Here is a 22325-nt window from a genome sequence, read left to right as displayed (position 1 = left end):
AGGAACTGCCAAATTGCATTCCAAAGGGGCTGTACCATTTTACACTCTCACCAGCAACAAATGAGATTTCCTGTTGCTCCACGTTCATTGCCAGTATTTGGTGGTGACAGTGTTTTGGTGGTGTCAGCGTATAGCCTTCCTATAGCTTTTCCTATAGACTTAAAACAACTCTAAGATGTGAAACCAATTTTTTTTTAAGTAAATGGCACCATAAGCTCCTCAGACCCCTAAGCCAAAAACCTGAGACTCATCCTTGCTGTTGCCTGATCGTTCCCCATCCATTATATACAGCCTACCAACAAATTCTACTCATTCTGCCTCCAAAATCCATATTGAATCCACAGCCTTCTGTTCATATCCATGGGCACCATCCTTGTCCATTGTTTTGTGCTCTTCTTTTCTAATACCAAATGCTAGAAATTTCCCAATAGGTACTGGTCTTCTGTTGCACACACAAATTTTGATAACTTGTATTTTCACTTTCATTTAGTTCAAAATTATTTTTAAAAAATTCTCTTGAAATTTCTTTTTAACTTTTTCTTTTTCTTTCTAATTAATTTCTTTTTAAATTAGTATATAAATAGTACCTTAATAACATATGATAATGACCACTTTTCCGTATACTTATTTGCCATTTGTATATATTCATTGAGGAGGTATTCCTTCAGGTCTTTTACCAGTTTTATAATTCATTTAAATTTCAGTATTAATTTAATTTCCAATATGACATTGAAAAGAAACGGTGAGAGGGAACATCCTTGCCTTGTCCTTGATCTTAGTGGGATAACAATTCCAGTTTCTGGGTTGTGTCTTCTAGAAGAATTGAGGAGAATTGGTATAATTTCTTCCTTATATATTGGTATAAATTGGTATAATTGGTATAAAGAAATTGGTATACCAATTGGAAGAAATTGGTATAATTTCTTCCTTCCCTGAATTCACCACTGAATCCAGCTGGGTTTGGTGCTTTTTGTTTCTTGGTTTCTAATTATGGATTCGATTTCTTTTGTAGCTATAGGCCTATTTAAATTTTTATTTTTTTGTGTGTGTGAGTTTTGGCAGATTGTGTCCTTTAAGGAATTAGTCCGTTTCATCTAAATTATCAAATTTGTGGGCATAGAGTTGTTTATGATCTTCCATTATGATCCTTTTAATGTCCATGGGATTAGCAGTGATATTCTCTCTTTCATTTCTAATTTTAATAATTTGTGTTTTCTCTGTTTTTCTCTTAGTTAGCCTAGATAGACGCCTGTTAATTTTAACCCTTTTTTCAAAGAACTAGCATTTGATTTATTGATTTTCTCTATTGATTTCCTGTTTTCAGGAAATCAATTTTTTGTGCTCTAATTTTTGTGCTCTAATTTTTATTACTTTGTTTCTTTTGCTTACTTTGGAATTAATTTGATCTTTTTTTTTTTTTTTAGTTTTGTAATATGGAAGCTTAAAGTATTGATTTTAGATCTTTCTTCTTTTCTACTACCAAATGCTAGAAATTTCCCTTTAGGTACTGCTTCTGCTGCATCACAAAAATTTTGATAACTTATATTTTCACTTTCATTTAGTTCAAAAATATTTTAAAATTTCTCTTGAAATTTCTTTTTAACCCATGTGATATTTAGAGGTGTGTTGTTTAATCCTCAGGTATTTGGTGGGTTTCTAGCTATCTTTCTGTTATTTATTTCTAGTTTATATTCCATTATCACCTGAGAGCATACTTTATATGACTTCTCTTCTTTTAAATTTGTTAAGGTGTGTTTTGCGGCCCAGGATGTGGTCTGCTTAGGTGAGTGTTCTGAATGAATGTGAGGAGAATGTGCATTTTGCTTTTGTTAGGTGAAGTAGTCTATAGATATCAATTATATCCAGTTGACTGATGTTGCTGTTAAATTCAATGGTGTACTTGCTGATTTTCTGCCTGCTGCATCTGTCCATTGCTGACAGAGAGGAGTTGACGTCTCCAGCTGTTTCTCATTGCAGTTCCATCAGTTTTGCCTCACATATTCTGATGCTTTGTTGTTAGGCACATACAAATTAAGGATTGTTATATCTTCTTGGGAAATAGATTCTTTTATCCTTATTTATTTTCTCTCTTTATCCCTGAAAACTTTCCTTGCTTTGAAGTCTTCAATGTCTGAAATTAATAAAGCTACTCCCACTTTCTTTTGATTGGTGTTAGCCTGGTATATCTTTCTCCAAACCTTTACTTCTAGTTTATATGTCTTCATATTTAAAGTTGGTTTCTTATTGACAACATATGGTTGGGTCTTCTTTTTTGGTTCACTCTGGCAATCTCTTTCTTTTAAATGATGTATTTAGACCATTGATGTTTAAAGTAATTATTGAAATAGTTGGATTAGCATCTATTGTGTTTGTTACTGGTTTGGTGTTTGTTGCTCTGTTTATCTTCCACTAATTTACTGTCTTTGGTGATTTTATTACAATAATTGCACTTTCGTATAGTTTTAATTTTATTTTTCATTTCTTAGTATATAAGTTTATACTTCTTTTTTATTTTAGTTGTTGCCCCAGAGCTTGCAACATGCATTTACAACTCTGCTTTCAAGTAACACTATACCACTCCATGGGTAGTGTAAGTACCTTATAATAACAAAATAATCTGCATTTCCCCCTCTTGTCTTTAGTATTATTTACACAGAGCATGTATAGACATATACATATATAATTGAATACCCCAATACTATTGTTTTAAAGAAACTATTATCTGTTAGATCAATTAAGAATAAGAAAAATGAAAATTTTTATTTTACCTTGATTTACCTCTTTTCTGATGCACTTCCTTTTATTATGTAGATCTGAGTTTTGGGCCTATGTCGTTTTCTTTTTCTCTGAAACTTCTTTCAATGTTTCTTGCAAGGCAGGTCTACTGACAACAGATTTCTTTCATTTTTATTTATATGAAAAAACCCATACATATTACCCTTTATATGTATAATTTAACATATACATACACACAGACACACACACACACACATATAAAGGATAATTTCATAGGATAAAGAATTCTAGGAAGATTCAACACTAAATGGTCCACTACATTCTCTTCTTGCTTGCATGGTTTCTGAAAAGTTGATTGTAATTCTTATCTTTGCCTTCTATGGGTAAGGTTTTTTTTTTCCTGTATATTTTTTCAAGAATTTTCACATTTTCAATTTTCTGGAATTTGAATATGATATGCCTAGTGTAGTTTTTCTTTCTTTCTGTCTTTCTTTCTTTTTTTTTTTTTTTTAATTTATCTGCTTGATTTTCTTTGTGTTTTCTGGAATGTGGTTTGGCGTCTAACATCAATTTAGGGAAATTCATAATTCTTATTGTTTTAAATATTTCTTGTTCCTTTCTCTTACTTTTCTTATTCTGAATTTTTTTGTTTGTTTGTTTTGTTTTTATTTTTGAGACAGAGTCTTACTCTGTCACCTGGGCTAGAGTGCAGTGGTATGTGTATCATCACAGCTCACTACAGCCTCAAACCCCTGGGCTTAAGTGAGCCTCCCAAGTAATTGGGACTACAGACATGTACCACCATGCCAGTCTTACTTTTTTTTTTTTAATAGAGACAGGGGTCTCATTATATTGTCTACACTAGTCTTGAACTCCTATGCTCAAGCAATCCTCATGTTTTGGCCTCCCAAAGTGCTGGGATTACAGGCATGAGCCCCTGTGCCTGGCCTGTTATTTTTATTACATATGTATTATACCTTTTGTATTTGTCCCACAGTTCTTAGATATTCTGTTTCAGTTTTATGAGAATTTCTTCTGTGTACTTTTCCATTTGAGGAGTCTATTGACAAATCCTCAAGTTCAGATGTTCTTTTCTCAACCTTTTAAAATCTACTACTGAACTCATCAAAGACATTCTTCCTTTCTGTTATTTCCATCTCTCTACTTACACAGACTGTCTGTTCCTACATGCTGTCTTCCTTAATCATTGGAGCTTTTAGTATATTAATCTGTTATGTTAAATTCCTAGTCTGATAATTCCAACATTCCCATCATGTCTGGATCTGATGCTTGATTTGTCTCTTCAAACTGTATCTTTTGCTGTGTTGCCATAGAGGCTGCTTCTGCAAGTTTCATGTACCAGTATTACCACTTCAGACTTTCTCCTATGTTTACCTTTCAAAGGAGATGAGAAAATCAAAAGAATCTCATTTTATGCAGAATTAAGTGCATAATTTTAGCTTATTACTTTTGACCTCAATTTTTCCACGCTTATCTCTGACAATAACCTCATGCTTAAACTGGCCACCTTGGTGTTCCCTCAATAAAGGTGCTACATTTTCACTCAATAAAGGTGCTATATTTTCCCACAACTATGTCTTTGTCATTCTGTTCACCTGAGATGTCTTTATTTTTTCTTTCTTTTTTTATTGCAAAGTTCTACTCATCTTTAGAACAAATTCAGTTGTTTTTTTCCACAGAGCTTTCTAAAGGATATATCCCTTCACCATATCATCTGGTGTATGTATACCTTCTCTACAATAGTTATTAGAAGACACTTACTGAAGACTAATGTTACAGTTAGTCACAAAACCATTCTTCTAATACCATCCTCCTCTGCCACTGAGAATAATTTAATAGGAGCAATCACTTTATATTCATCTCTATGCCCACCTTACATCTGGCAGTGTAGGCCCTTTCTCAGTATCCTATTTAAACTTCTTCATCTTAATCAACATTTCATTAGAATGTTTTAACATATGATAATATTGATGAACATATCAAAATGATCTCTAAAAATGTACATTTTTGTTAACTTAGTAAAGCCAACAACCTCAAAGATCATATTTCACTTGAAATATTTCTTGTTTATCATGTGAGAAAAAAATCAAATTGTATCTATAACTTTTCTTAGACATATGAAATACATAAAGAAAAATAAGTGTGTTTTAGAATAAAGGAGGTATAGCACAATAGTTAGGAGAACCTTAGAACCTTTTAAATGTCAATTTTCCGATAGTACTACTTACCTGCTGCACTATATACCTCTGTGGAGTTCTAAAAGTCTTCTCCAAACATACTCAAGCTAAACGTAGTTATTTTTTAAATATCCCCTTTTTCTGTGCCCCTGAGGAATTTAGAAAGAAGGGTCTTAGAATAAGCATGTAAACAAGCTGCAACAATCCCCTGAGGGTGCTCTTTAGAGTATGAGATCCTGAAGGAGCTCCAAATGGTTCCCACAAGTTACTTTTTCAATTTGGGGGGGTCTACATTGAATGTGGCCCCACTTATGTAATTTGATGCAAAACATGTAAAAATTCTATTTCTCACTGAAGTAAAAGAAGATAAAAAGCATGTGTAGCCAGTAAGAGTTGAAAATACATTGATTTATATAGATAAGTTCTAACTGGAATATTCTTTGTGAGTCTCTAATGTTGCCAAGAAATTCTTCTTCCTTCTGTGGTCCTCTGTCTGAAGTGCATGGAGAGGCATAACTGAGAAATGACCATGTATCTGAGAAATGACCATGTTTTCTTTTAGTCCCTAGCAAGAGTAATTGAATGTAGAATATCTTACTAAACACTAGACTGTGACTGTGTTAACACTGACTATCTCCTAACAGCAGGGCAATTATTTGCTGAGTGGAATTTTTATAAATCCCCTGGCAGTAGCGTGTCCTGATAATTATGATGAAGTGCATTGGTCAGTGTTGATTCAGCAAATATTTCATTCGCAGTTCTTTGGCCCACTTTTACTTTTCTATTTATTGGAGATTTTTACTACTCTTGGCTACTTGTTTATTGTCTAATTTTTTTAAAGCGTATTTGATCAGAACTTAGAACCCAAACATATTTTAGACAAATCTCCTTTAAGGACTGTCTCTTGTGTATTCACAAATTTTTTATCAAGAGGCAAGAAAGTAGTTTTAAATTTCATAACTTTTGTGCCAATTACCCAATCCTGTGACTATGCAATTGTCATTTGTAAAAGTAAAACCCAAAGTCTCCCACCCTGCATATGTAATTGTTCTTCATTTCTGCCATAAACAGTTACTTTGAAATCATGATCATACATTAGTAATTGTGATTTGGGAATTATAGGTGCATTCAATCCTATTTCTTATTCTTCCTATTTTACAGAAACTTGTTTTAAAGTAAACCTCAATAACAAAAAAAGGAGAAAAGAAATTAGACTATAGCTTCCCCCAGGCAATTACAAAATAAAGGTCACTGTATGACTGAAAATGGCCATAAAAAACATTTTTCATGGAATAAAACAGTAGATACTCCAAATATAATATGTATAGTCCTTCATTTGCAAATCAATCATACTCTTAAAACACTTTTCCATATAATACTTGAGTGTAAGAACAATAACTGAGAAGAAAAGAGCCATCTGATAGATTGTTAGAAATATGGAATGGTTCAAAATATGAATGTAATGCTAAGGGTGACTGGGTAACAAATGGCACATTTGCTCGTTGTTCAACCTGACATAATTAATATTCCAGGTCATGCTTAAGTTCCCACGATGGAGGATCTGGAGGGGGAATTCAAGAAAAATATATAACTATTATATAACTCATTGGCTTTTTTTTTTTTTTTTTCCTTTTGAGGAGTCAGAATCATAGCCTCTAAAAAAAATCAGTGCTTTCACACCTCATTTGCAGTATTCACCACTGGGCCACCAGGCAGCAGCGGCCCCGATGCAAGGAGGTCAGTAAGAAGCTATTAGCAGAGTCCTCTCCTGAGGTTCCTTGGGTCTTATTGAGTTGAATGTTAGCATGACAGTACTGCAAATAACTCGGTTGTAGGCTTTTTCTTTTTTTTTTTTTTTTCTAAACAGTTAGCACAGATTTCCCCATAGTGTTGGTCACTTTAGAAATTATTGCTGAAAATAAAGTCCCAAAAGCTAGCTTGGCAGTAGCCCTTCCAAGTTGTGAAAAATGTGAAAACTGAAAATATGTCATAGTCCCTTAAGGTTAACTCTGTCTTTTGTGACCCATAGTACTATTATAAAAAATCAACAACAAAACATTATTCATTAAGTGGCTTACAAAATGATGAAATATGGCAATTGAGACAATAGTGTGTTAGGGTTGTTTTATTTACTTAAAGAAATAATAAGTGGATACTTTATCAAAGTAAATAAATAGGGTATTTTCTCGCTTTAGGGACTGAGAGAGTCCTGAACTGTTTTTATTGACATAAGTTAGCAAATGTATTAAATTAATTTCTAAAGTACTGACACCTTGAAGACTTTAAATGATACATTTGAAATTCAATTAAAATATATTTTATATCTATATGTGATTTAAATTGCAAAGAGAATACACATGAGGAGGTCTCCATATAGGTTGCAAAATATAATTTAAGAAAGCTATCATGTCTACTGATCTATTTGCATTTCCCATCTAGCCTATGTATACACATGCATGCAAATATAGAAGAGATCAAAGAAGATTCCTAATAGGGTAAAGTTAATAGCTGGTAGCAATTATTAGGGTAGATAGATATTTTTAAATGATAATTTATAGTCTGGTTAAATGGTATGCATTTTATCATTTTAATCTGTAACATTGTAGACATTTTCATAATAAACTGACAGACTTTAGTTAATTAGATCATCAGTAATGAAATGGTATTCTCATAGATTTTTCACAGACTGTAGATTTAGTTATATTTTATGCCAGAATAGTCTTTTTTAATGCAACATTTATTGTTTTTCCATCATAATTGATACATTCTTATCTTAGAAAATTACCTTAAAAATTATCTTAAAAATTACCATCCACTTAAAAATTACTGCACACTGAAAGTTATTTTCTCTGTAGTCACCTTGGCATCTATTAGTTACAGTGAGAGAATAGTTAAAATGACATTATAACATTAAAATCGGCTTTAAGATCTTTCAGCACAGTGTTTTTTCGTATATCAATTATAACAGATGAAAAAAAACCTGAAAGAAGACCCAGTTGAAAAATATTTTTATATATTTAAATTAATTTACATTAGCTTTTTAATATCCAATAAAATTTAGTTCCCAATTATAAAATAGGAAAACTTGAGTTAGAGGTGACTCAAGTGAGTCTGTGATAATTGAGTTCGAGATCACAATGCATTTGAGAACAAATTGAAACTGGCTTGTTCAGAAAGAAAAAAAAAAGGATATAATCTAAACATTCTTTGAAAGCTGTTAATAAAATTTTAAAATAAATAAAATTTTGCCAAGATGTCTTTGGAAAGCAAGAGTTGAATCATAGAGGTTTGCATGGCCTTCCTGAACTGTGAATTGTTTGTTAGCATATAGAAGACACTCTATAAAAGACATTCAATGATCACTTGAATGTCTTTTATAGAGTGTCTTCTATATGCCAAGCACTGTGCTAGGCCCTGGCATTGCAAAAATACCTGATGTGGAGTGTCTGCACTCCAACAGTTTGCCTGTGGAAAACTGATGCACATAAAAATCATTGTGAAACATCAGTGTAACCTGGCTTATTGTACCCTCGATGAATCCCCAACAATAAAAAAAAAAAAAAAAAAAAATCATTGTGAAACAACATGGTGGGTGCTATAATGAATGTCCCCAGGTTGTTAAGGGAACATTTGAGTTAGGAAATTAAATCCAGCTTGGGTAGGTATTTCATAGAGGTTATCAATTATTGATGAGGTAAGCTAGAAATACAAAATTTTCCTGGATGATTTTTCAAAGTTAATCTTAATACTTTGGGAGTGCTGATTCCAGGAGGTAAAGGGAGCAAACAGAAATGTTTGTAGAAATGTTGATGGTATAAAAGAAAAGCACATTTTTAGGGAGAACAGACAGATTTAATGGATGTCTTCTTTGTATAGTTCAGAGCATCTACAAAGCAAGCAAACAAGTCATGCTGTCCTTTAAAATGTTAACTTTTCCTTATTAATAAGCATTTGTGTGTATGATATTTACATATACACATATACCTATGTGTGTATATATTTTGATATAGGGCACAACAGAACCATATCAAAGATTGGGATCAAATACCATCAAAATATGATTCTATCAAAATTTGGTTCTATACAGTTTGTATACGCAAACAGCATTAGATTTTCACAAAGTAAACAAGAATACAAAAATGGATGATGTAAGGTTCTTCTGTTATTTTTTTCTTAGATAAAATTACATAAAAATGCCATATGTGGCAGATACAAACTGTAGCTCAGTGGTTTTAAAATGTTTAGTATTCAATCCCGGAAGTTTTTGAAATTGTTTATCTAGAATGGAGAAAAAACTATGAGCATTTTATAAAATCTTAGGTGAATCTGAAGTCAGCCTCTGGTTAAGAACCACAGTTTTAGTTTAAGAAAATGAAAAGTTTCCTGGTACAATTTTATCTTCCTTTATTTCACATAAAATTAAAGTAAAAAATTAAAATTTCTTTCTTCTTCTTTAGATTCCAGGTATATACAATTCACCATTCAGAAAAGAGCCTGATCCATGGGAGTTGCGTTTACAGAAGGCAAAGCCTTTAACACACCAAAGACCTAAAGTTAAGCAGGCCTCCTCCACAGACCTTACCAGCTGGCTAGCTTGTACAAGCGCCCGTTCTTTTCCTCGGTCTGAAATTCTGCCACCTATTAATAGGAAGCAATGTCAGGTACTAATTATCTGTGTAAGAATTCTGTCACTAATTTTATTTTTGCTGTTTATATTATGTAAAATACATGTAACATAAAAGTTAACATCTTAACCATTTTTAAGTGTACAGTTACATTATGTAAAATACATGTAACATAAAAGTTAATATCGTAACCATTTTTAAGTGTACAGTTCAGTGGTATTAAGTACAGTCATCACCACTGTCTATAGAACTCTTTTCAGCTACAAAATGGAAACTCTATACCCACCAAATAGCTCTCCAGTTCCCCTTCACCCACCCCTGATATGGCTAATTTCACTTAGCATAATGCTTTTAGGGTTCATCTGTGTTAAATTCAAGTGTAGCGATGTCTATTTTCAGAATTTCCTTCTTTTTTAAGGCTGAATAATACTCCATTGCATGTGCATCACACATTATGCTTATCCATTTAGCCACTGATGGACACTTGGATTGCTTCTATGTTTTACTATTGTTATGTTTTTTTAATTTTTTTCTTTTTCTTTTCTTTTCTTTTTTTGAGACAGAGTCTCACTCAGTCACTCTGGGTAGAGTGCTGGGGTGTTATAGCTCACAGCAAACTCAAACTCTTGGGCTCAAGTGATCCTCTTGACTCAGCCTCCCTAGTAGCTGGGACAACAGGCACCCACCACAATGCCTGGTTATATATTTATTTATTTTTTACGAGATGGGATCTTGCTCTTGTTCGGGCTGGTCTTGAACTCCTGAGCTCAGGCAGTCGACCCATCTTGGCCTCCCAGAGTGCTAGGACGACGGGCATGAGCCATTGCGCCCAGCCCTACATTTTACTGTTGTGAATAATACTACTATGAACAAGGGTCTACAAGATCTCTTCAAGACTGTGCTTTTATATCTTTTGAGAATATATGCGAAAGTGGAATTGCTAGATTCCACTTCTATTTTTAATTTTTTGAGGAACTACCATACTGTTTTCCATAGTGGCCGTGATGTTGAACTTCTTTTAATGTGCTTAGTAGTCATTTGTATATCTTCTTTGGAGAATATCTATTCAAGTCTTTTGCCCAGTTTTGGGTTTTTTTTTGTTATTGACTTTTCAGAGTTCTCTATATGTTGTAGATATTAATACTTTATCAGACATATGATTTGCAAATACAGGTGTTCTCTGAGTTACAAACATCTGACTCACAAACAACTTGCACTTACAAATGGAGGCTGTTACCGTAAATCCCTGAATTACAAACATCCAACTGATGTACAACTTGCACTTATAAACAGAGGCTATTACCGGTAATAGGCAAATGTACCTGTTTCAAATTATACACAAATTCATCTTAAGAACAAATCTACAGAACTTACCTCATCCATGACCTGGGTCTGCCTATATTTTTTCCTGTTTTATGGATTTCCTTCTTACTGTGTTAATAGTTTCTTGCTTTAAAAAAAATTATGGTTTTGGGCGGTGCCTGTGGCTCAAAGGAGTAGGGCGCTGGCCCCATATGCCGTATGTGGTGGGTTCAAACCCAGCCCCAGCCAAAAACTGCAAAAATAAATAAATAAATAAAATAAAATTTTATATATATATATGGGTTTGATTTACTTTTAACCAGAGGAAAATTATTTTTTAAAAAATCTAATTTTAAATACTAAATGTATACTTTAAATATACTGTATATTCCGGGGAGTGAACAAATGCTTCTTTGATATTGAATTTTGTTATGTTGAAAATGAAGTTAAAACATGGATTATTGCCTAGAATCTGACTTTTTATATAAAAATATTGTTATACACTACTTGACATAACTTGTTTTTACTGAAGGAACATGCATTATTACATTTATTTAACCTCTCATCTAGTAATGTATATCTTTATATAACATTTTAAACATAACTTGGATTTAAATAATTTAAAAGGTGTAAGTTTGGGAATTAGAGATAGCCCCAAACAAAGCAAGCCTCATAGCAGAGACAGGAAATCTTGACATATGCTATAACTGCATTTTAATTGAACAGATTTGGCAAATGCTTTCCTGGGGATAAAAGGTGAAGTAGGGTTGGTGGATGATAATTGTCCCCATTCTGAAAGTCTCAGAGAGCAACAGTTCCATCATCTCCATCAATATTTAAGCTACAGAAGATACTTACCACCAAGGAGTATCAACTAGGAATTGGGATAGATTTGGCCTCCACAGACTACCAGAACTCTGGACTATTATCGCACAGGCTTGCCTCTGTATATCTATTGCTATACAATAAAATTCTCTAAAATCTAACAGGTCAAACCAATATATGCTTGTTATTTCACAGTACCTGTGAGTCAGTACACCATGTATAGCTTTTGTGAGCCTTTGATTCAAGTTATCTCATGATATTAAAGTCAAGATGTCAGCCAGGGCTGTGGTCTCATATGAAAGCTAAGCTGGAAGGTGGGGATAGGAGGGCAGGGTGGTTCCTTTACTCCCCGTTGTCATGTTTTAGCCCCTTCTGACATTGGCCTCTCCACAGAGGCCTCACAACCATGGCACCTGGCTTCCCTCAAGGTTATTGATCCTAGAGAAAATGAGAAAGAGCTCTCAAAGTAGAAGACACAGGCTTTTATAACTTAATGCCAGAAGTGACATCCCATCACTTCTGCCATGTTATGTTTGTTAGATATGAATAAGGTCCATTCCACACTCAAGGACAAGCTACTACATGAGGACAAGAATACCAGGAAGCAGGGTTCTCTGGGGTTCATCTTAGACACTGCCTTTCATAACCCTGACTGTTGATCAAACTTGCAAGAAGATAACCCTGCATTCTATTTGTTTAAAAAAATCTCCCACTTTACTGTAATTGTTTGTGATATGTTGTATTTCCATTCTCTTTTTTAATTTAATTTTTAAATTTATTCAGATTAATATGAGGGTATAATATTTAGGTTACATTGTTCTCACTTCCAGGGCAAAGTTCCATTTGTAGAAGAGCCCCTCACCCAGGGGGCATATTATACACCCTCACAATGTGCACATAGGTGAGATCCCACTTCATGCCCTCCCTCCTTCTGCCATACATCCTCCCCCCACCCCCTCCTGCTTCCCTCTACTCTCGAACTGAACTACAATAGTGTTTTATTGTTCTTAGGAACCTGTAATTGTTTATATAGAGATTTCACATTAGTATGGAGTACATTGAATATTTCTTTTGTCCATTCTTGTGATACTTTACTAAGAAGAATGTACTTCACCTCCATCCAGGTAAATGTAAAAGTGTAAAGCCTCCATCTTTTCTAATGGCTGAATAATATTCTATGGTATACATATACCACAGTTTGTTGATCCATTCATTGGTTCATGGGCACTACTCACGCAACCAAATATTAATTTTTTAAACCATAGAATTTGTCAAAGTAAAAGAACAAGAATCTAAAAAAAATAAAGCCCCATATTATTTCTTAATAGGAGACATAATTATGTTACTATTTCTTTAAAAAGTAAAGTCCAATAAAAATCCATTAACTACTTTCAAATATAGCAATCCTTCTGTCCAGCTGCGAAAAGTACTGGATGATACTTATTTGCCATTTGTGTTATTTACGGTCCATGACTTTTATGGTAACTGGTTCCTATTATTGGTTTCTATTAATGTAAAACATAAGTGAACATAAATGAGGCGTGAATCATTTCTTTTTATTAGCCCCACAGTCTTCACTCAGCGCTTGCAGTAACTCCAGCTGTGTCTTGTTAGTGATAACCTATTTAAAGAAAAGATTTTTAAGAATAAAGAATATGATTAGAAATATTTGTCCATTTTATGTTACTCCTTTCTTGTACAATAGTGACAGGGAAAAACAGTATGCAATTAACGGCAGCAAAATGTTAAGCTGCCTCTGATTTGTCTGGTGTTTGATATGATAATAGATAACCAGTGGATTTTAGTAACTAGTATAAATGACTACTAGCTTAAAAGTACGGTATGTTTTAAGTTACTTTTCGCAGTGCAACTATAGACATTCCTCTGCGAAGTATTTGTGTCATTATAAGGTTGCTATGGATATAAGAGTAATGAAACAACAGAGTTTAAAATTTTAAAAAAGTTTCAATAAATAAAAATTGCTTTTATAAATTAGGGGGCCACTTATTAAATATAAAATTTGGCATTTGGCTAAAAATTTTTATTTAAAAAAACTTGCTCTCCTATTTCTATTTATAGGAGGGTGCTTAAAAAACTATGCTCAGAATGTTTTTCTAATATTTTTACTTTTTCAGAAAGGAGAGAGTTGTTTTTCAAGTTTGTTAGAAAAAATTTCCTTTTTAAATTAGAAAACAAAACAATCTATACCACAAGTTAATTTAGTTATAGCATGTTGCATATAATATATAAATACATGTAACATAAACTTACGTGAATATATACAAGTTTATACAAAAGAAACACATATTAATAAATATATGATATGTATCTATAACATAAACATAGACAAGGAATTTACCAGTTATAGCATGAAGATTTTTTGATGTAAGTAGGGAAACTTCTGTTTAATTTAAAAATTTTTTAAATGTAATCTCTTTAACTTGAGAGGAAATTTCTTGAATGTAACCATTATTCTTGTTATGTAATATATTTTCTAACTCAAGAACAACTTGTATTTTAAAAATAATTCAGTAAACTTACTGTACTTTGGAGAAGCTCACTAGCCTTGATCATTGTTAATATATCATAAAAATCCTCCATAATAAAATATGTACTTCATCCTTTCTTGTCAGGGGCCCTTCAGAGATATCGCTGATGTGTTAGAACAACGCTACAAGCCTTTGGAACCAACGTTGCGGGTGGCAGAACCAATCAATGAAATAACATTGGCCAGACAGGAGCTCAAAAGAGGGGAATGGGTACAAAGAGTAAACGACAATGTGTGAGTTCTTAGCTTAAAAAAATTATATCTGTACCACATTCAGTGTCATATTTTCTAATATTTTCTATTTCCTAATATTATACAGAAAGTTTTATTTATGAGATGGAAAAGCCACCCTTAACCTATTTGAAAGTGATCTTTTTCATCCTGCACATCTTTTAAATGAGGTCCTTAATGATGTTAATATTTGTAATGAAAAAATATAAATACAACTCAGAGGAAAAATAATGAAGAATAAATGGCATTTCATGGGAGATAAATGACCAGTACGCATCTGTGAAGATAATTTTCTTAATTATGTAGTGGAAGCATACATATTTATGATGCTCCTAAAATAAGATCCAATAAAACAAAAACTTTCATACTTCAGATAATATGAGCATACAAAAAATTAGGTTACTTTGCATTTGCTAGGTAAAGTCCAAGTTGTACCTGAGCCCTTCACCCAAGAGGTATACCATACCATATACCCTTACATTGAACCCAGTAGTTGAGAGTTTGCCATTTCCACCTCCCCTCCCCCACACTTAAATTTAATTGTGTTTTTCTGTCATGTGGGCATGTAGTTCATCTCCTAGTTTCATATTAGTATTGAGTACACTGGAGTCTTGCTTTTCCATTCTTGTGATGCTTTACTAAGCTTAGAGAATGTTCTTCAACTCCATCCAGGTTAATACAAAAGATGTAAAGTCTCCATCTTTGTTTATGACTGAATAGTAATCCATGGTATACATATATCACAGTTTATTAATCCATTCATAAGTTGATGGGCACTTGGATTGATTCCACATCTTGGGGATTGTGAATTGAGCTGTGATTAATATCCTAGTGCAAATGTCCTTATAGTAAGATGATTTTTTTTCTTCTGGGTAGATACCTAGTAATGGGACTACAGGATCAAATGGTAGGACTCATTTAGGTTTTTGAGGATTCTCCCTACTTCTTTTCAAAGAGGCTGTATCTGCAGCTTTGGGACCTTATGATGTGGGCTATTCTCATTGGAGTTAGGTGATATGTCAAGGTGATTTTAATTTACATTTCTCTGATGATTAGAAACAATTTAGCATTTTTTCATGTGTTTGCTGGCCATTTGTCTGTCTTCGGAGAAATTTCTGTTCATGTCTCTTGTCTAATGATAAATGGGATTTTTCGTTCATTTTTTGTTGATTAGTTTGTGCTTTTTTTGTAGATTCTGGTTATCAGCCCTTTGTCAGATTCATAACAGGCCAATATCTTTTCCCATTCTGAAGGTTGTCTGTTTGCTTTAATTATTGTGTCCTTAGCTATGCAGAAGCTTTTTAGCTTGATAATGTCCCCTTTATTTATTTTTGTTGTTGCTGTAATTGCCAATGTGGTCTTCTTCAATAAGATTTTAATTTTTAATAAATGAGGTATAATAAAAGAGGTAGTTTCTTTATCACTAAGGAAGATGACTGAAAAAGATGAAGGATGACCTAATAGCACATGCAATTGTAAATTATTTCATTGGTATCATTGATTTGAATCTCAGTTCATACATCTTTCTCTTTCAGAGCACTTTGTCATCAGTAGAATCATGTGTAATTTATAAATGGACTATTTAAATTTAGAATGGTTCTATTATTCTTATTATTCTATAATGCTTTTTGTTATCTTTACAATATTTCTTATAATAATTTGTACTATTATTTATATACTAAATAAGACCTTATAATGTAAATTATTATAATAATGTAATTTTAGCAGAAGTATTATTATAAACTATTGTATGATAGTATACTATAATATATAAAATTGCAATTATTTATTATTTATATAATATATGTATATAATGTTATATAATAATTTTAATAATTTAAAAATACATTAAAAAGTATATTTTGTTATGCAAAGAAGCTAGAATTACCAATTATCTATCATAGTGGATTTTGGATCATTTTATCAGTCAGAAAAGATAAGTCTATATAATGTGTTTTATTTTAATCATACACCTCAAAGAGACTCTTCAAAAATAAAAATTTTCACACAAACTCATATCAAAGATGAAAATGCCAAGCATTTCAAATCATTTTTTTTAGGCTTTTCATTTTACAGCATTAATTGAAGTGAAATAATTAGCTGTAGAATATTTAGCAGATTCTTTCAATAATTGATTGAGTTAACCCAACACATGATGAATAAGAAAATAGGAATATTTTTTCCCATTAGTTTTGGGGAGGTAGATTTGTTTCAGCACAGAGATTATAGACAATTAATGCTTCTCAAACTTAATTAAGTAAAATATACAATTTAGTGTTGATTATCTAAAGAGTTATATTAAAAAAATAAAAAAAAGAGTTATATTACTCAAAATATTTTTTTTATTTTTCAACAGTGCATAGGTTTATAAAATAGCAAGATTAACCACTCAAATAATTGAGATAATTATTGATCATCTCATTGATATTTCTATAGAAATCATTGTATATCAAAGATACTGAAGTACCCCATGTTAGTGTTTTCCTTGATAAGCCTAGAAATATCAGATGTTAATGTCATCTCCCAAGGAAATGTGCTCAACTTGTATTTTCCGTGGAATACTTGGAAATTTCTTCAACCTCTCTCTGCTATGTTACTGATTATCCTTTACCCTGAAGCTTTATTAGATTGAAAGGTACTTCTGAGATTATTAATCAATCAGAAACAAATCATATTGGAAATGCTAAAGAAATTACAAATTTGAAGCTGTTATATTTTTAGCATCTAGGCTAAGCAATTGGTCTTAGCAACTAGCCTAAAGATAATTCCACTATTAGCAGAATTGAAATACTGCTACCTTTTAGCTTCATCTTCTATAACCATTTTGGGTTTTGTATACTAGATAATAAATAATTGTATTTTGTGTAGCAAAAGAAATATTATAAATGTAGGTTTTATACCTTTGGAGATAATATGTTATAGAAATTGGGGAGAAAGTACACTCTTATAACAAAGATTCATTTGTTAATGAAAAGGGTCCTTTTACCACTTTACCAATTTAACCTGTAAGAAATTAGAGGCAACATGTTTGCCATCCAAGGGCCTTGATCAGGAGCCCACTATCTAAACCCTGGGACAGGATTGTTCAATTCTAATTTTAAAGGCTTAAAGAATGGCAATATATCTGAGGGTCCGATACATTTAGCTATTTTGTTTTCATATCATTATGAAAATTGCAGTGTGTTACAGTAAAAGAATGATGGGCTTTGGAACCAGACCTACGTGAACCTAAACGTTAGCTCTGTCACACAACAGCAGTATGATCTTAGCCTCTCTGAGATTCTATTTCCCTGTCTGTAAGAAAAAGACAGAAGGTTACTTTAAAAGCTTGTTATGGGATTGAATGGCAGATCTATTTTTAGATAAAAATAAAATAAAATAAAAATAATAAAATTTAAAAAATTAAAAAAAAAGCTTGTTATGAGGATTGAGTGAGACAATGAGTATAAATTACCAAGAACGTAGTAGAGTCTTGATAAAAGATAATTATCATCATGCTTTGTATTTGGTACAAGCATTGAAATTCTACATGTAAAACCCCAGAGAGGAGGGAGGAAATCACAGATTCCAAGAATGGCCTGGATTTCAACCCTCAATCTGGAGAACTGTGAGTCAAGGAGCACCAGGAGAACAGAGTTCTTTATAGGCCACCACCTCTTAGTCCATAATAGTTTTCTCACTGAGCATCTAGCAGACAGCGTCTCTGGGTGGGTTAGTTTGCTAAGGCCGCCATAACAAATTATCACACACTGGGTACTTAAATAACCATTTACTCCAAACTCTAATTACTATGTGCTTGATTTAAAAAAAAAAAAAAAAAACAGTCATATGTTTGTTAGCCATTCGTCTGTCTTTAGAGAAGGTTCTATTCATGTCTCTTGCCCATTGATATATGGAATTGTTGGCTTTTTTCATGTGGATTAATTTGAGTTCTCTATAGATCCTAGTTATCAAGCTTTTGTCTGATTCAAAATATGCAAATATCCTTTCCCATTGTGTAAGTTGCCTATTTGCTTTTGTTGTTGTCTCCTTAGCTGTACAGAAGCTTTTCAGTTTAATGAAGTCCCATTTGTTGATTTTTGTTGTCATTGCAATTGCCATGGCAGTCTTCTTCATGAAGTCTTTCCCCAGGCCAATATCTTCCAGTGTTTTTCCTATGCTTTCTTTAAGGATTAAATGTTCATCATCCCTATATATTAGAGAAATGCAAATCAAAACCACCCTGAGATACCATCTAACCCCAGTGAGAATGGCCCACATCACAAAATCTCAAAACTGCAGATGCTGGCGTGGATGTGGAGAGAACGGAACACTTTTACACTGCTGGTGGGACTGCAAACTAGTACAACCTTTCTGGAAGGAAGTATGGAGAAACCTCAAAGCACTCAAGCTAGACCTCCCATTTGATCCGGCAATCCCATTACTGGGCATCTACTCAGAAGGAAAAAAATCCTTTTATCATAAGGACACTTGTACTAGACTGTTCACTGCAGCTCAATTTACAATCGCCAAAATGTGGAAACAGCCTAAATGCCCACCAACCCAGGAATGGATTAACAAGCTGTGGTATATGTATAACATGGAATACTATTCAGCTATTAAAAAAAATGGAGACTTTACATCCTTCATATTAACCTGGATGGACGTGGAAGACATTATTCTTAGTAAAGCATCACAAGAATGGAGAAGCATGAATCCTATGTACTCAATCTTGATATGAGGACAATTAACGACAATTAAGTTTTGGGGGGCGGAAGCAGAAAGAGGGATGGAGGGAGGAGGGTGGGGCCTTAGTGTGTGTCAGACTTTATGGGGGCAAGACATGATTGCAAGAGGGACTTTACCTAACAAATGCAATCAGTGTAACCTGGCTTATTGTACCCTCAATGAATCCCCAACAATTAAAAAAAAAAACAAAAACCGTCAACTATGTGTTTGAGACAATAATTAGCATTCTTGACAGGGAAGGAACTAAGTTGTCTCGTGTGAACGTTACGGTTTTGACAGAGAAAAGAAGACAAAGTCGATAAAAGCAGGTTAATGGTATGACCCAAAACTGAGGGTAGGAACCATTGACAAGACAATGATAAGACCAACTTGACGAGGACTAATTTTTATGTTGGAGGGCAGTAGAAAAAAAAGCTTCCTCAAAAAATGATTTCAAGATCAAAAATTGGAGGTGGGGGAGGTTAACCTATAGGTAATAGAAGTTTATGGCTTTTAAGAAAGTTGATATGATAAAAAGAATATTAATTTGTTGATTGTAAGACTGATGTATTTGAGAAGAAATATGCTGGATGCTAGTGAAACCCATTAGGAAAATATTGCGATAATTTTGGTGAGAGATAATACTTCAGAACTAAAAGAATTTAATCTTCCGTTCCTTTAGTTTTGTCTTTCCATATATAATCTCTGAGAGATTGCTTCTATTTGAGAGACTTTACCACTTCTGTACCAATGTTTTCCATTCTAAATCTCTAAGAGCTTGTTGCTACATTTCAGATTTATGTTTTCAACTGCCATCTTTCTTTGCAATTCCAACAGATGTACTAAACTTGGCATATAGCACACCAACCTATTTCTTCTTGAGTACAAAAGGCAGCACCAGCTAATCCTATTGTTTTTTTTCTTTTAAGTATCTTTGAAATTCAGCCTTTCTTCTCCTTTCTACTGCTACTGTCTTAATTAGGCATTTGGACTTTAATTCTGGACTTTAATTGCCATAGTATGCCTTCCATCTGATCTACAGTCTTACTCCCACCCTGTGCATTTTACCACACCAACACTAAACAGATTCCATCAGGCTACAATGCTTTTCAGTGGCTTTTTTCACCCTTAGGATAACTTTTAATTCCTTTTTGCAAGGTACAAGTCCTTACAGATTTGATCCAAGCTTATTTCTCTAGTGAACCTTTGCCATTTTCTGTAAGAAACTGCACTCTAGAGAAACTGTTTTCATTCTTCTTTATGTCCCATCCTCTCCCCTGTTTCTGTAAGAAATTTCCTACTTTTCTTGATTTTCTCAATCCCTTAAATCCACTTACAAAGCTAAAAAGAGTTTTTCTTTTTTACTTTTATAAAAATTGAAACCACAGCACATATTTATTATAAAAGCATTAAACATTATTTGGTGATCACATTATATTTTCCAGAGGCAACTAGTGTTGACCAGTTCTTATGCATTCATCCAGGAATTTTTATTTTAACATGCAATTATATGTGTATTTATTATTTATTTATTTAAATGGGGCAGATTGTTACATATATTGTTAGATATAGTGATGAAAGATATTTTAGGGTTTGAAATTTCAGAGAAGAACGTTTGAAGAATATTTTCAGATATGAAGTAGGACCATGCAAATTGCTTACGTGAAATGGGGAAAGAAGTCAATATTCAAGAGGCAGAAGAAATGGGAGTCCACAATGGTACCAGGGCTATCAAAGCTAATGTTTAATTTACCCATCAAGACAGCAGAGATGGAATGGAGTGCACAATCATAAATCACACGGTATAAGCTGTAATATGGGTTTCACTAAATTCTTACGAGAGGAGTGAAGATCCTAAATGTTGATACTTTCTGGCTTAATATGCTATGATTATATACACTATATTTGTAGCCAAAATAGAGTGAATTTAGGATATTGCAATAAAAGCGAGTGTTAGTTTTCTGGTAGGCAGAATAATCCCCCTCCCCCACCACACACACGCATGAGTCCAGCTATCCTAATCTCAGGAACCTAGGCATATGTTACTTTAAATAATGAAAAAGATTTTGTAGATGTGATTACCTTAAGGATTTTTATTTTTGTTTTTATTTTCTTGAGACAGAGTCTCAAGCTGTTGCCCTGGGTAGAATGCCATGGCACCACAGCTCACAGCAACCTCCAGCTCTTGGACTTAGGCAATTCTCTTGCCTCAGCCAAGTAGTTGGGACTACAAATGCCTACCACAACTCCCAGCTATTTTTGTTGTTGTTGTTGTTGTTGCAGTTGTCATTGTTTAGTAGGCCCGGGCTGAGTTTGAACCCTCCAGCCTCAGTGTATGTGGCTGGCGCCCTACCCACTGAGCTATGGGCACTGCCTAAATTAAGAATTTTTAGATGATAGTATCCTGGACTATTGGGGAAGTGGGGAGCACAAGGGTCCTTAAGAGTGGAAGAGGAAGGCAGAAAGATTTGACTACATAGAAGGAAGTCAGAATGTAGCAATGTGAGAAGGGCTCTGCTCAAGTTCACTATCTTTGAAGGTGTGGGATAAGGGCTCCACCAAGGAATGGCAGGCAGCCTCTTGAAGCTGGAAAAGTCAAGGAACTGGGTTCTCCTCTAGAGCTTCTAGAAAGAAGGCATATTTGTCAGCACCTTGACTTTAATCCAGGGTGGCTCATTTTGGACTTCTGACCTTCAGAATTGTAAGTTAATGAATTTGTAGCATTTAAGTCACCAAATTTGTGGTAATTTGTTATAACAGCTAAAGAAAACCAATACAAGTGTTCTTCCTAACGGTTTTCAACTCAAAAAAGCTATTTTTCTAGGTCAGACTTTGGTCTTTAGATTAATTATTATGTAAGTCTGAGCTGAACTTGAGGGAAATCCTTGAGTCTCTAAGGATTCGATATTCTTCTGCATCTTCAGGGATGAACACTAAGGATTAAAAAATTATGACAGTGACTTGAAGTTCCCTATAAAGAGAATTTTATGATTAAATAATTTTGTAGCTATATTATATTTTAACCTTATATAGACTTTCATTTAAAAACCTCAATACAGGGGCAGCGCCTGTGGCTCAGTGAGTAGGGCGCCAGCCCCATATACCGAGAGTGGTGGGTTCAAACCCAGCCCCGGCCAAACTGCAACAACAAAA

At 33.5% G+C, this 22325-nt stretch overlaps 1 protein-coding gene across 2 annotated transcripts in view; it reads left to right on the top strand.

The window, feature by feature from the left end:
• SPATA17 (spermatogenesis associated 17) overlaps nucleotides 1–22325 on the top strand; it is a 287476-nt gene that overhangs the window by 170340 nt on the left and 94811 nt on the right. For both annotated transcript variants that reach the window (XM_053606767.1, XM_053606768.1), the window contains exons 7-8: nucleotides 9392–9595; nucleotides 14320–14468. In XM_053606767.1, coding sequence (XP_053462742.1) covers nucleotides 9392–9595; nucleotides 14320–14468 — 353 coding nt within the window. The remainder of the gene's footprint in view (nucleotides 1–9391; nucleotides 9596–14319; nucleotides 14469–22325) is intronic.

The sequence above is a fragment of the Nycticebus coucang genome, chromosome 10, assembly GCF_027406575.1.
Source record: "Nycticebus coucang isolate mNycCou1 chromosome 10, mNycCou1.pri, whole genome shotgun sequence".
NCBI lineage: Eukaryota > Metazoa > Chordata > Mammalia > Primates > Lorisidae > Nycticebus > Nycticebus coucang.
The sequence above is the reverse complement of the archived record's forward strand: the minus strand, read 5'-3'. Positions and strand labels throughout refer to the sequence as shown.